At 39.6% G+C, this 12,628-nt stretch overlaps 1 protein-coding gene across 3 annotated transcripts in view; it reads left to right on the forward strand.

The window, feature by feature from the left end:
* Positions 1–324: 324 nt before the first annotated feature.
* The window catches only part of LOC108271553 (potassium voltage-gated channel subfamily KQT member 2), a 61,410-nt gene continuing 49,106 nt past the window's right edge, over positions 325–12,628 (forward strand). The window contains exon 1 of one of the 3 annotated variants that reach the window (XM_047158634.2): positions 325–874. In XM_047158634.2, coding sequence (XP_047014590.1) covers positions 582–874 — 293 coding nt within the window. In that variant the 5' untranslated portion in view covers positions 325–581. The remainder of the gene's footprint in view (positions 875–12,628) is intronic. The other 2 variants (XM_017479192.3, XM_017479194.3) reach the window with 2 other exon arrangements.

The following is a 12,628-nucleotide window of genomic DNA, read 5'->3' on the forward strand; positions in this document are numbered from 1 at the left end:
TCTCAAGCTCTAGCTCTCTCTCTCTGTCTCTCTCTCTCTCTCTCTCTCTCTCTCTCTCTCTCTCTCTCGCACTCGCTCTGTCTCTCTCTTTTTAAGATCCAGAACACTCCCCTAGCTTTGTGAGCCACTATACATGTTAGACTGCCGTTGTGATGTTTACCGATTCATTGTTTGTTTGTTTTCCCTCCAATATTTTTAGTGCTCCAATATTTGTATTGCTAGACGGATTCTCCCTCCATCCTCTCTGAATTATTGAGCACCCGTTCTCTTTTTTCCACTCCTGTTGTCAGGTGGTCGGAGGATGCTGATTTAGAGAGAGAGAGAGAGAGAGAGAGAGTGAGTAGGAGAGGGTGAGAGACCGAGAGACTGCGGACTCTCTTCCCGCATCGCTATTGGTTTCTCCTTCTCGCGCACGCCCGAGCTCCTCCTTGCGAGCGCACACGCGCTTCTTCCCGTCCTTACCCGTGCGCGCACACGCGACTCTCTCCCCCAAACCTGCTCGCACCTGTCAGCGGGCGGAGGAGCCCCGGCACGCGCGCCCGCGCCTCCTCTCTCCTCTCCATGCCAGCGCCGCCGCGACAATGGTGCAGAAATCCCGCAACGGCGGGGTTTACCCGGGCCCGCAGACCGAGAAGAAGCTCAAGGTGGGCTTTGTGGGGCTCGAGGCGGCCGCGGCGGATTCGAGTCGTGATGGCGCGCTGCTCATCGCCGCCAGTGACGCGACCAAGCGCGGCAGCATCCTGAGCAAGCAACGCTCCGGCATCGCGGGCAAGAAGCCGCCCAAACGCAACGCCTTCTATCGGCGCCTGCAGAATTTCCTCTACAATGTTCTGGAGAGACCACGAGGCTGGGCGTTCATCTATCACGCTTATGTGTGAGTAACTCACATCAATGATGCTGCAGAGCTCGAAAAGCCACATGTTGTTGTTTCTCTCTCTCTCTCTCTCTCTCTCTCTTTTACACACTGTCTCAGTTTGTTCTGTCGAGTAAGCAGTCAGGTATCTTATTTACACGATTCTATCAGAGGTTTCTCTCACATGCGCTTATTTACCTCTTTACCTCGCAAATGACTGGAATGTGAGGATATGGCGTGTGTACAAGTCCAGGATGCTTGACTGATTCGTTTCCATCTGCGTTCACGCATCATACTCGTTTCCTCCTCATCTACTCCTTGATTCACGCCTACCACGTTGAGATATTTTGCCACGTAATTATAAAATACAGTATACAATAGTCCACTTGATTAGCTCGACGGTGATGGCTTATGGCTGTATGGTGCTGTGTTGGGTTTTTCATTTGACATGGACGGTTGTAGTAGCTAATAATCGTAGAAGACAAAGAGACGTTGGATTTATGGTGTACATTGCGTATGAACAGGGGAACATGATGTGTCTGTAATACATGTCAGTCATTCTACATGCGTGTTATTGGTTGGGATGAATAGAAACATTTATTTTCTTTAGAAAATAGGCTTGTGTTTATTACACGCACAGTGGCAGCTGCAGGTGCGGACGTGCCCTGTAGCCTAATAAGCGGTTTTGTTTTGAAATAAGAGCAATAGCATATCACACTCAATGTGCGGCACCCCCTCTCAATCTGTGTATTTTTCTCCCCGGTTTGAGAGGATGCTCAGAACTCTCTACTGCCAAGCCTTTCTCATCTGATCCATTTCAGCACCAGCCAGCCTCGGACAGCTCCATGTGCAGCTGCTCAGACTAAGGCTGCGCCTCCAACCGAAATTAGCGTACTACATAGTACGTGCTTAGAAAATCCTTAGACAACCCTTAATCTATATTCATTATGTTCTTCTACGTAATTATCCAACGGACCACTATAGAAGAACCTAATTTCCTAAGTGTGCATATATCCAAATATATAGTGTGCCACTCAGTTTATGTATCACATGAGCCTGCTTTTGGTTACATCCCAAAACTACATAACAATCAAAGGTTACAGTGGTAGCCTACACTGTAAACATTCCTGTAAATTTTTTACAGTAATGTATGCACAACCTGCATTGTCAGTAAACTGTAAACTATACAGTCAACAACTATAAAGCATATACACAGTAAAGTACTGTTATAGCTTACATCGTATAAACTAACACATACTCCAGTGCATTTGCTTATATACAGGATACAACTGAGCTGAAGGTTAAGGGTCTTGTTCCAGGAACCAACCGTGGCAGTTTGGCAGTGCTGAGATTGAAATAAATGACCTTCTGAGCTGTAACTCAAAGCCTTAATCACTGAGCCACTATAACCAGCTCAACTAGCTTGCACTGATTCAACCACTTCTTCCACTGAATTAACTCCACTAAAAGATTACATTGAATCAGTGCAAGCAAGCTGAGCTAATTGTAGTGGCTCAGTGGTTAAGGCTGAGTCACAGATCAGAAGGATGGGTCCAAATGTGCTATTTTATGTGTATTTATGTGTTATTTTATATTATGTAAGATATTACAGAAGTTTATTGTAAATATGTTTCACTATCACTATCCGTTGTTACCCAGATGAGGACGGGTTCCGTTCTGAGTCTGGTTCCTCTCAATGTTTCTTCCTCATATTATCTTAGGGAGTTTTTCCTTGCCACCGTCGCCACCGGCTCGCTCAGTAGGGATTAATCCACATACTTAAAATCTGTATCCTGTGTTTTATATTTCTGTAAAGCTGCTTTCAGACAATGACCAAAAAAGCACTATACAAATAAAATTGAATTGAATTGAACACAGATTGCCAGTAAATTGCCATAAAATCTATAATAATAATTTTTTTACAGTGTGGTGTAGGCCTACCGTGTTTTTATTTAGTAGCACTGCACCCCTGTGGTATCGCTCCAGAAGTGGCCTAGTGTATTTATTTCCCACTCTTGTGTTTCTGTGATTAGCAGGATGTGCTGTCTTCAGCTTATTTTCAGGCCTCTGTTTTCTACAAACATGAGAACATTTTGTAGTTAAATCAAATTTGCTGCCTCACTCTTAAATGTGGCAGTATGGGGTTTGGAAGTAGCCAAAGCTTCACAAATCGGCTTCCTCAGCCATTACACTATATACAGCTGCAAATAAAATTATTCAACCCCCACTGCAAATCAGGTTTATTGTAAAAATGTACAGACTTTCAGCTGTTTGCACTGAACAAATCAAACAAAATCAATTGAAATAGTTCAACACAATGAATGCTTCAAGTGGTTTCCCCAAATTCAACTGAAAATGCAACTTACAATGAATTCTCCAGTTTCAAAATTATTCAACCCCCTGAATAGAATCCCTCACAACATCACAAATATGCAAAGCAGGTGTTGTCTCGAGCACACCTGATGTAATGAATCAAGGGCTTCATTAGTAGCACCAGGTGTGCTTGAGCTGGAACACATGAAATACCTGAACTGGCTTGGGGCAGAAAAAGGAAGATATCAACGGCTGCAACCAGATTTCTGAGAAGGCAGGTTGTGAAAAACCCTCGAGTGACTGCAAAAGACCTGCAGCAAGACTTTGTGGTAACAGGCACTGAGATTTCAGTGAGCACAGTATGGCGCGTGGTTCAGAAGGTTTCCATGCCAGAACTCCAAGACGTTCATCACTACTGACATAAAAGCACAAGAAAAGTCGTTCAAAATCATATAAATAAGCCACAGAAGTTTTGAGATTCTGTTCTGTGGAGCAATGAAACAAAACTGGAACTTTTCAGCACGATGGATCAACGGTATGTCTGGAGAAAGAAGGATGAAGAAAGAACACTCTGTAACAGTCAAGCATGGTGGTGGTTCGGTGATGCTCTGGGGCTGCTTTGCATCCTCTGGCACTGGAAACCTGCAGCGTGTGGAAGGCAAGATGGATTCATTGAATTATCGGGAAATCCTAGGAGAAAACATCATGATGTCTGTGAGGAAGCTGAAGCTTGGGTGTGATTGGATCTTCCAACAGGACAATGATCCCAAGCATACCTCAAATTCCACTAAGGCTTGGTTGCAGAAGAACTGGAAGATTCTACAGGGCCATCACAGTCACCTGACTTGAACACCATCGAAAATCTCTGGTGGGATTTGAAGAAGGCGGTTGCAGCACGCAAACCCAAAAAGATTACTGAACTGGAGGCCATTGCGCATGAGGAAGGGGCTGAGATTCCTCAGGAACGCTGGCAGAAGCTATGCATTTCATTTGCAGCGGGTCATAACAGCAAAAGTATGCTCTCCTAAGTACTAAATATGCTTGACATGAAGGGGTTGAATAATTTTGAAACTGGAGAAGTCATTATAAGTTGTATATTCAGTTGAATTTGGGGAAAACACTTGAACTTTTGTTTGATTTGTTCATTGCAACTGTACAGTGCTTTGCAAAACAGAAGGTTGAAGAACTAAGTAAAAACAAACAACTGAGGTATTGGACACATTTTGTAGCCTCAGCTACAGTGAGGGAAAATAATCATTCAAACAGTATTGTTTTTGTTACTTAATGTACATCCAGTGCATATACAGAATCTACTACAAATTTACACAATGATACAATATCTTTTGATGTTGTACTTATAAACAAAATGAAAAAAAATGTATGTACTCATGAGTGTAATCAAAGAATTACCAACATAAATGTTTTGTTGCAAAGCTGTTCGTAATTGCAGCTTTGGGATGTCTACAGTAAAAAGTAATTGTGTTTCAATTTTGGCTCATTCCTTTTGACAAATTGTCTTCAATTCCCCAGGGCTAAGAGAGTCCCCATAATGGACTCACAATTAAAAATTCCTCTATGAATTCTCAATGGGATTAAAGTCATGAGATTGACTAGGCCATTGAAGTTATTTTGACTATATGTTATCGTTGTCTTATTGAAAATCCCATCTTTTGTCCAAGTTCTTGGTTGATAAAATTAAATTTACCTCTAATATGTCTCAGTATAGCACAATATCATGATGCTTTCTCCTCCATACTTCACTCTTGGGATCATTTCTTCTTTCTCCATATATGACAAGCTAAATTATCACAAAAGAGTTTTATTTTTGTTTTAGTTGATTTGACTGTAGTATAATGCTCTGAAAGAGTTCTGATTTGTCTAAATGCTTTTAGACATGTATCGCTGTGCTTCTTTTGTAGTTGAAGAGTTTTGTGTGGGGTGTACAAATGGAGATGATTGCGGTGAAATTTGCTTATTATTCTCTGTGTAACTATTGTCCTGCTGCTTTCAGATCATCCTGCAACTCTCTAGAGTGACTGTTGGCTTTTTCTGTTACCTTCCTTAGCATTATATCACATTGTAAATTCTTGCATAGCTTACCTGTCCGGGGGTGATTAGTTGTGGTTCCATGAATTTTCCACCTGTATATTACAGAACCAATTGTACGGGAAGGATATGCTTTATAAGTCTTTACTACGGCTCTGTAGCTTTTCAATTTGAATGTCGTTTAAAAACATTGTCCTGAGATCTTTAACACGATGGCTACTTAATACATGAAATGTTCCAAACCGATGGCAGCATCTTTTATAAAGACACCAGGTGCACTTTGCAAGATCTTTTTTTTTAGCAGCATTTGTATCTAAAAATGTATTTACTTTAATGTAACCTTTGCCTGAATACAATCCTCTCTGAAACTATTGGAACAGCAAGGCCAATTAAATTGTTTTTGCTGTAGACTGAAGACATTTGGGTTTGAAATCAAAAGATGAATATGAGAAGTGAGTTTAGAATTTCAGCTTGTATTTCCTCGTATTTATATGTAAATGTATTAAATGACATATAACATAGTACATTTTGTATCCGACCACCCAATTTTTAGGTGAAAAATGTGACTGGCAGGTATTACTTGTTACCCAGGCGTGTCCTGTTCGATTGAATGTTTAAAAAATAAATAGCTCTGAATATCTACTCTTGGTTTTAGCCTTCAGTTTCGCCTGTGAAGACTGCATTTGTTGTTAAAAAGGATCAGCCAACATGAAGATCAGAGAGCTGTCTATGGGAGAAAAGCAAGCCATTTTGAAGCTGAGAAAAGAAGGAAAATCTACCAGGGCCATTGCACAAGCATTGGGCATAGCCAGTAAAACAATTTGGAATGTCCTGAAAAAGAAACAGACCATGGGTGTACCGAGTAACAGACACCGAATGGGTCGCTAGTGAAAACAACAACAGCTGATGACAGAAATATTGTGAAGAAAAACAAAAACATCAGTTAGTGACATCAACAACCTTCACAGGGCAGGAGTGAAGGTATCACAGTCCACCGGTGAAAGAAGACTTTGAGAGCAGAAATATGAGGCTATACCACAAGATGCAAACCACTCATCAGCAGTAAGAATCAAACGGCCAGATTGGAATGCACAAAGAAATACAGAAATCAGCCACAAAAGTTCTAGAACCAAGATTATCCTCTACCAAAGTGATGGAAATGCCAAAGTGTGGAGAAAGAAAAGATCCGCTTATGATCCAAAACATTCAAGCTCATCTGTGAAACATGGTGTTGGTAGTGTCATGGCTTGGGCTTACATGACTGCTTCTGGAGCAGGATCACTAATCTTTATTGATGAAGTGACTCATGATGTTAAAAGCAGAATGAATTCAGAAGTTTACAGGAACATTCTGTCTGCCAGTTTACAGAGAAATGAATCCAAATTAATCAGGAGGAGCTTTATCATGCAGCAAGATAATGATCCAAAAACGCACTGCCGACTCAACAAAGGACTTCATCAGGGGGAAAAGTGGAAGGTTTTAGACTGGCCAAGTCAATCACCTGACCTAAACCCAATTGAGCAGCATTTCACCTCCTGAAGAGGAAACTGAAGGGAGAAACCAAAAACAAATGACTGAAAAAGGCTGTGGTAAAAGCCTGGAAAAGCAGCACAAAAGAGGAAACCAACAATTTGGTCATATCAGTGAGTCACAGGCTTGATGCAGTTATACACAAGGGATATGCAACAAATATTAAGTGTTATTTACTTTAATTTACTCCAAGACTTATCTGTTCCTATACTGTTGCGCTCCAAAAAATCAGGTGGTCTGATACAAAAGGTCCTATGTTTTATATTGTTTAACACCTCTAGATGTAAATACAATCAAATAAAAGTTGAAATCCTAAACTCTTGTCTCATATTCATCTTTTGATCTCAAACCTAAATGTTTTTGGTGTACATCACAAACAAATGAATCTGCCTTGCTCTTCCAATAGTTTCGGAGTTTCTTTGCTATATTTGCATATCTCTATGAAAGGTAACCCTTAGCCCTCAATCTGCTTGTTGTTTGACTACATGGTTGCTGCATGGCAGTGGGAATCCCAAAATGGCGTTTTTTATTGATAACTGACCAATTTCCCCTAACTTGATTTTCACTACTGAAATGCTTACAATGGTGAATTTGCAGTAAATGGTGAGCTGAGAAACAAGCTCTGAGATTACAGGACCTAGAAAAGAAATGAACAGACTTATCTTCATGAGCTGTGCAGCGATTGTGCTGATGCTTACTAAATAATTCATTCATTCAATTGTCTTCAGTAACGGCTTTTTCCTGGTTAGGGTCATGGTGGATCCGGATCCTATCCTGGAAGCACTGGATGAGAGGTGGGGATATGCCCTAGATGGGATCCTAGTCCATCATCGGGAACCATGAGCACACATTTACAATTTAGAGTAGCCAATCCACTTGTTGGCATGTTTTTCTTCTGAAAAATAAAACCACCATTCAACATGACATCTAGCTTCTAAAACATGATGGTGGCTTGTGTAGAGCAGGGATGTCTCAGTGGAATTTTTTGTCATGCTAACCCTTAAAACAAGCAAAGAATGCAAGGCTCTGCCGATGTACAGAGCAATGTGTGTGCTTGTTTTTTTTTTTTTTTTTTAATATAAAGAATATAACATAATAGTAGTTTAGACTACTACTAGTTGTGGAAATTCTCGCTCTAACATTATAATTTGTATTATGTTCACTATGCAAAATATATTTCAATAAATATAAAACCTGCCAAATACTATCTCAAATGCCGTGAGCATTCATTCTTTAATTTTATTATGCTGCTGTCTGAGCTTAACTTTCATTACATGTAGAATTTTAGTGATAGTTGTCATTTTATTATTCCTCTACACGCTACACTGCATAACTCAATATGACATGCCAGCAGTGTGGTCGGCCCCTCGTGGTGCTTGTCCCACGCAGAGAGTCAAACACACGTCTTTACATTCTCAATAGAACTGTCTATAAATTGTTATGTTGTTCCAAACCACTTAGGTGTTGATAAGATTCACTAGATTCATCAGCAAATCAGTCACGGCTGCACTGGATGTGATTAAAAGCAGAAGACACTCATGAATACAGAATACTGATGAATTTTCAGCAGGAGGAAATGTTACGGCTCTTTAGCTCCCAGTGTTAAAAGTGCCGTCTCAAAGGATTATCTCATTCGTGAACGACACGTACCTAGCTACTACTACTACTACTAGGCTTCTTTATTTAGTAGCCTGTTTTATTGCTCTGCTCCAAAGGATTTTTCACACGTTTTGACATGTTTCACACCTGGGTGTGTGTCCTTGCCATCCTGTGGCTTTACAGCTGTTGCTGGCTACATCAGATGGTCATTACTGGCCTTCCAGACAAAACAGGTATGTGCATACATGTGCAAGGATCAGATGTAAAATAATCACCAGCATCTATGTATTTCATAAATACCAAGCATGATAACTGGCCTCTAGAGATCAGCACATTGCCATCTGTCTTGCAGTACTACACACTGCCAAGCCTGAGCCGAGCTAAAATACTAACGCAGACACATTTAGGAAAGCCCTGAGTCATACAGAGAGAGCCATGGGCCATTATAATAATGAAGAGGTATACAACGTTTTACAATGTACAAAGCCCTTTTATTGGATTTACTGTCTGAATCTTGAAAAATTGATCTCAGCTGAACCCACACCTGTGTTCGTCGATGTACACACCAGGTCAGAATCGGGAAGCAACGCTAACTTGTAAAAACAAACAAGAATTTCAAAAATGGTTTGTTTATCAACATAGGACAAAAAGGTTTGATTAATTGTGTGTGCAATAATAGTGTATTAACAAGTTTTTATTTTGTTTTTGCCTAAACTCTACATTTATCCTTTAGCTTTAATGGCAAGTGGACTTGTACATTCTGATGCTTCTTGAAGGTTTGATTAATGGAATCGTGTAATCAGGTGTAGTTTGTAAACAATGAAATACTGGTCAATGTTATCAGAAAAGACTGATGGCTTCTCCTATGGAATAGTTTAGATCAAGAGTACAAATCTTCTTTGGAGATACAAGATGTCAGAATTGTGATGTTCTTGTTGGTATACGGACAAACTTGTAACTGTAATTTAAAAAAAAAAAATCTTTAAAAACCACAGTTCACTTATTGCAATAAACGTAGACAAATTTATTATTAATTGTTTATTATACCAATTTTATACCAATTATTATTAATAATAATTTATTATTAATTAATTTATTACTAAATTATCTAATGCTATTGTATTAAAACTCATCTGTCAATCTAATCACAAATAGTGTGCTGCTGTTACTCTCTGTAAGATTTTGTTCCCTCTACCAACTTGGCTGCTGTTACCAGGTGACTGGTATTCCTTTGAGCTCTGTCTCTTAGTACTTTTGCTCTTGCAGGCCACTTGGGATGCAGATATGTTCTTCCTTATTGTGCAACATATTCATGGGATCTCTCTATATCTCAGTCAGCATTCTGAATTTGTTGATGCATTGGAATCATTCAGGTTTCGTTTTGTTTAAGGGATGTTTTGATATGTTTTGCTTATTTTCTATGATCTATGTTGGGGTTAAATGTTGTGCTGCAATTATTGCATACCCAGTAGTGTCTCTTTTTCTACCTGAGTGCTATTTTGAGTTTAGTAGACCTTCATGGCCCCTGGCTTTATTGACTTTATTACTACTTTAAGTAGTAACCTAATAAACATAATATAGTTACAGTCTTTCCCTCAGACTAGCGCTTCATATATATTATTATATAGCAGACTACATTCTCTCTCTTTTTCCCATCTAGAATTTTTATTGTCTTTCTGTAAGTTGCCCTGTGATTGGCAGATTATAAGCACGGCAACAATAGTGGACATTGGGATGGTGACATCTATAAAACACATGCAAAAGTTGGGCCAAATGTGAACTCAGGCAGCTAACATTGCATCTCTGTGTAACACTGAGCTATGGAAGAGCAGCACTGAGCTGCACTGAGCTCGCCACTGATCATCAGTCTGTTTTGCTAGCCAGCGTGTCAGTCAAATGTACCCTGCCATTACTATTGCAATGAATCCAGAGTGGATGTACAGCTGGCCGGATGTAGATGTAGATAAATGAGTGATGGATGAAAATAACGATGAATGCTGTCCACTATCTCTGGATGGATTCATAGCTGTCCCCTCAGCTCTGAGAGTAAATGTCTAACTCCTCACCACAAAATGATGATTTGGTCAGTGCCCTATCCAAATCATTTAAACCTACGCTTTTTGCTGGAGCTTATGATTCTGCCACTCCCTTTAATTGAGATCTTTAATTTTCATGAATTGATTCTCCCACAAAAAAATAATTTCTGGCCCTCAAATATAGAATGACATTCATAGGAAATTCACTCAAAAAGTATTAAACAAAACTTAGACCAAAATTGAAATATAGATGTTGCAAATAGAAATAATGAGAATTTAATTTATACAAATAAACAATATTTTACTGCTATTTTTAATTTGCATATTATACTGGCATATTTTTTTGGCATTCACATACACAAAAAACATATCTGATGACATGGCCAACTGGTGTAACACTACTAACATACAGTATAAGACTGTGGTTCTATAAACCTTGGATAGTGGGTAGGGGTGAGAATCATCTGTATAGCTTCTTGTACATTGTGCAAATATGCTGAGATGCATGTCACATAGTGATGCATGACAGCTGTGGCTCATAGGGTTACTGATTCGATTCCCGGGACTCGTGACTCCATATGACTCCACATGCCGAAGTGTCCTTGGGCAAGACACTGAACCCCGAGTTGCTCCCGATGGCAAACTAGTACCTTGCATGGCAGCTCAGCCATGTGTGTGAATGGGTGAATGAGAACCAGTGCAAAGCGCTTTGTAGAATCTCTAAGGTTAAAAAAAGCGTTATATAAGTGCAGACCATGAAACTGTATTTGAAATAAATACTGTTCTCATACTGGCTGGCTATTTCACCCCTCCTAGCTAACAGGGATAATGGAATCACCTGATGCCAAACAGGATATGGCAGAAATTTGGTGCTGGATTGGTCAGAACAATACAATCCGATCATGAAACTCCAGAAGTGAATCATCCTGTCTGTTCTTCCTGTTTAGAATGCAGAATTCCTGCAGGAGCAGAAAACTACTTGGCACTACTTGGTGCTGACCAAGTAGTGCTTTTATGTCATGCTGTTGTAAAGTAATGTATGATTGGGCTCCATTTAGTTTTCCTGTAGACTGTAGAAAATTCAAAGTACATGAGAATTAAAATGGTTGTAACTCCAGAGTTGTTGGAGAATTGCCCATCTACCCACAGATCTCAAAAAAGAATCTACCATTCGATCTCTAAAATTATCGTGATCTATGTTTGATACCAGGCTTAGGGTTCAACTATTTCATTGGTTTCGTAAGTTTTGTAATATTGTCCCTAAATACTCAGCCATTCTCTTAGAAAATGGTAAGGTAATGCTCAAACACAATAATGTTCTTTTGCTTGAAATGTAAAAAACAAAAACAAACAAACAAACAAAAAAAAACCCATCTCACAAGCAGCTATAAAGGCTATTGCTTGCAAATAAAAGCTTCTTATGCATAGTAAAAAAATGTCATATTCTAGTGAAAACCTTTGTATTATAAAGCTGGGCATGTATTAGTAATCAAACGCTGAGGGGGAGATTACTTTTCCTACATTTTAACTACAAGTTTACTGTTTGGAATCAATTACATTAACCTTATACTGTAAAATGCACTGCACTCACACAACCTAGTAGAACCTTGAGAATGTGCAAGGTGATACACAAGCAACATATACTTCCTGGAGTGGCATGCCTCTAAATAATGCCCATGTGGAAGAACTGGTACTTCTAGAATAGTTTGAAGCTGTGTATGTACATTACCACGGTAATGTACACCACCTAATGGGCCAGCCTCTGCTTAGACAAGAGAGTCTCCTGTATCTTTCACATTTAGCAGCTGAACAAGTGATATGAGGATCGGATGGCGACTATCTATTCTAATTACTACCATAAAGTGTGTACAAGCACAGCAAAGAATGCTCTGCAGGCTCACTTTAATTAAAAAGTTGCACGTTGAGTGATATGACCTTGGGCAGGAATCAAAGATTCAACCACAAAGTCACCTCAGAGTTATTTGACCACCAATGGATACAAAGTGAGATTATTGCCAGAGCATGCAGTTCCCAAAGTCCTTCTGCAGAAGTGATTGCTAAAAAAAAAGTCATTTTCAGAGATACCAATTTCATTTTTACATCGTCCATCAGCTCAAAAGGATGTTGTAGTGCATTGGGATGGCTGCTACATACATCTTTAACAAAAATGTGGACATGCTGATGTCTAGTAGTCCCTGAAGAAAAATGAGCATCTTTAATCAGGTAATGTACAAATCTACGCAGCAAGGTG

This window comes from Ictalurus punctatus, chromosome 11 (assembly GCF_001660625.3).
Source record: "Ictalurus punctatus breed USDA103 chromosome 11, Coco_2.0, whole genome shotgun sequence".
Lineage (NCBI taxonomy): Eukaryota > Metazoa > Chordata > Actinopteri > Siluriformes > Ictaluridae > Ictalurus > Ictalurus punctatus.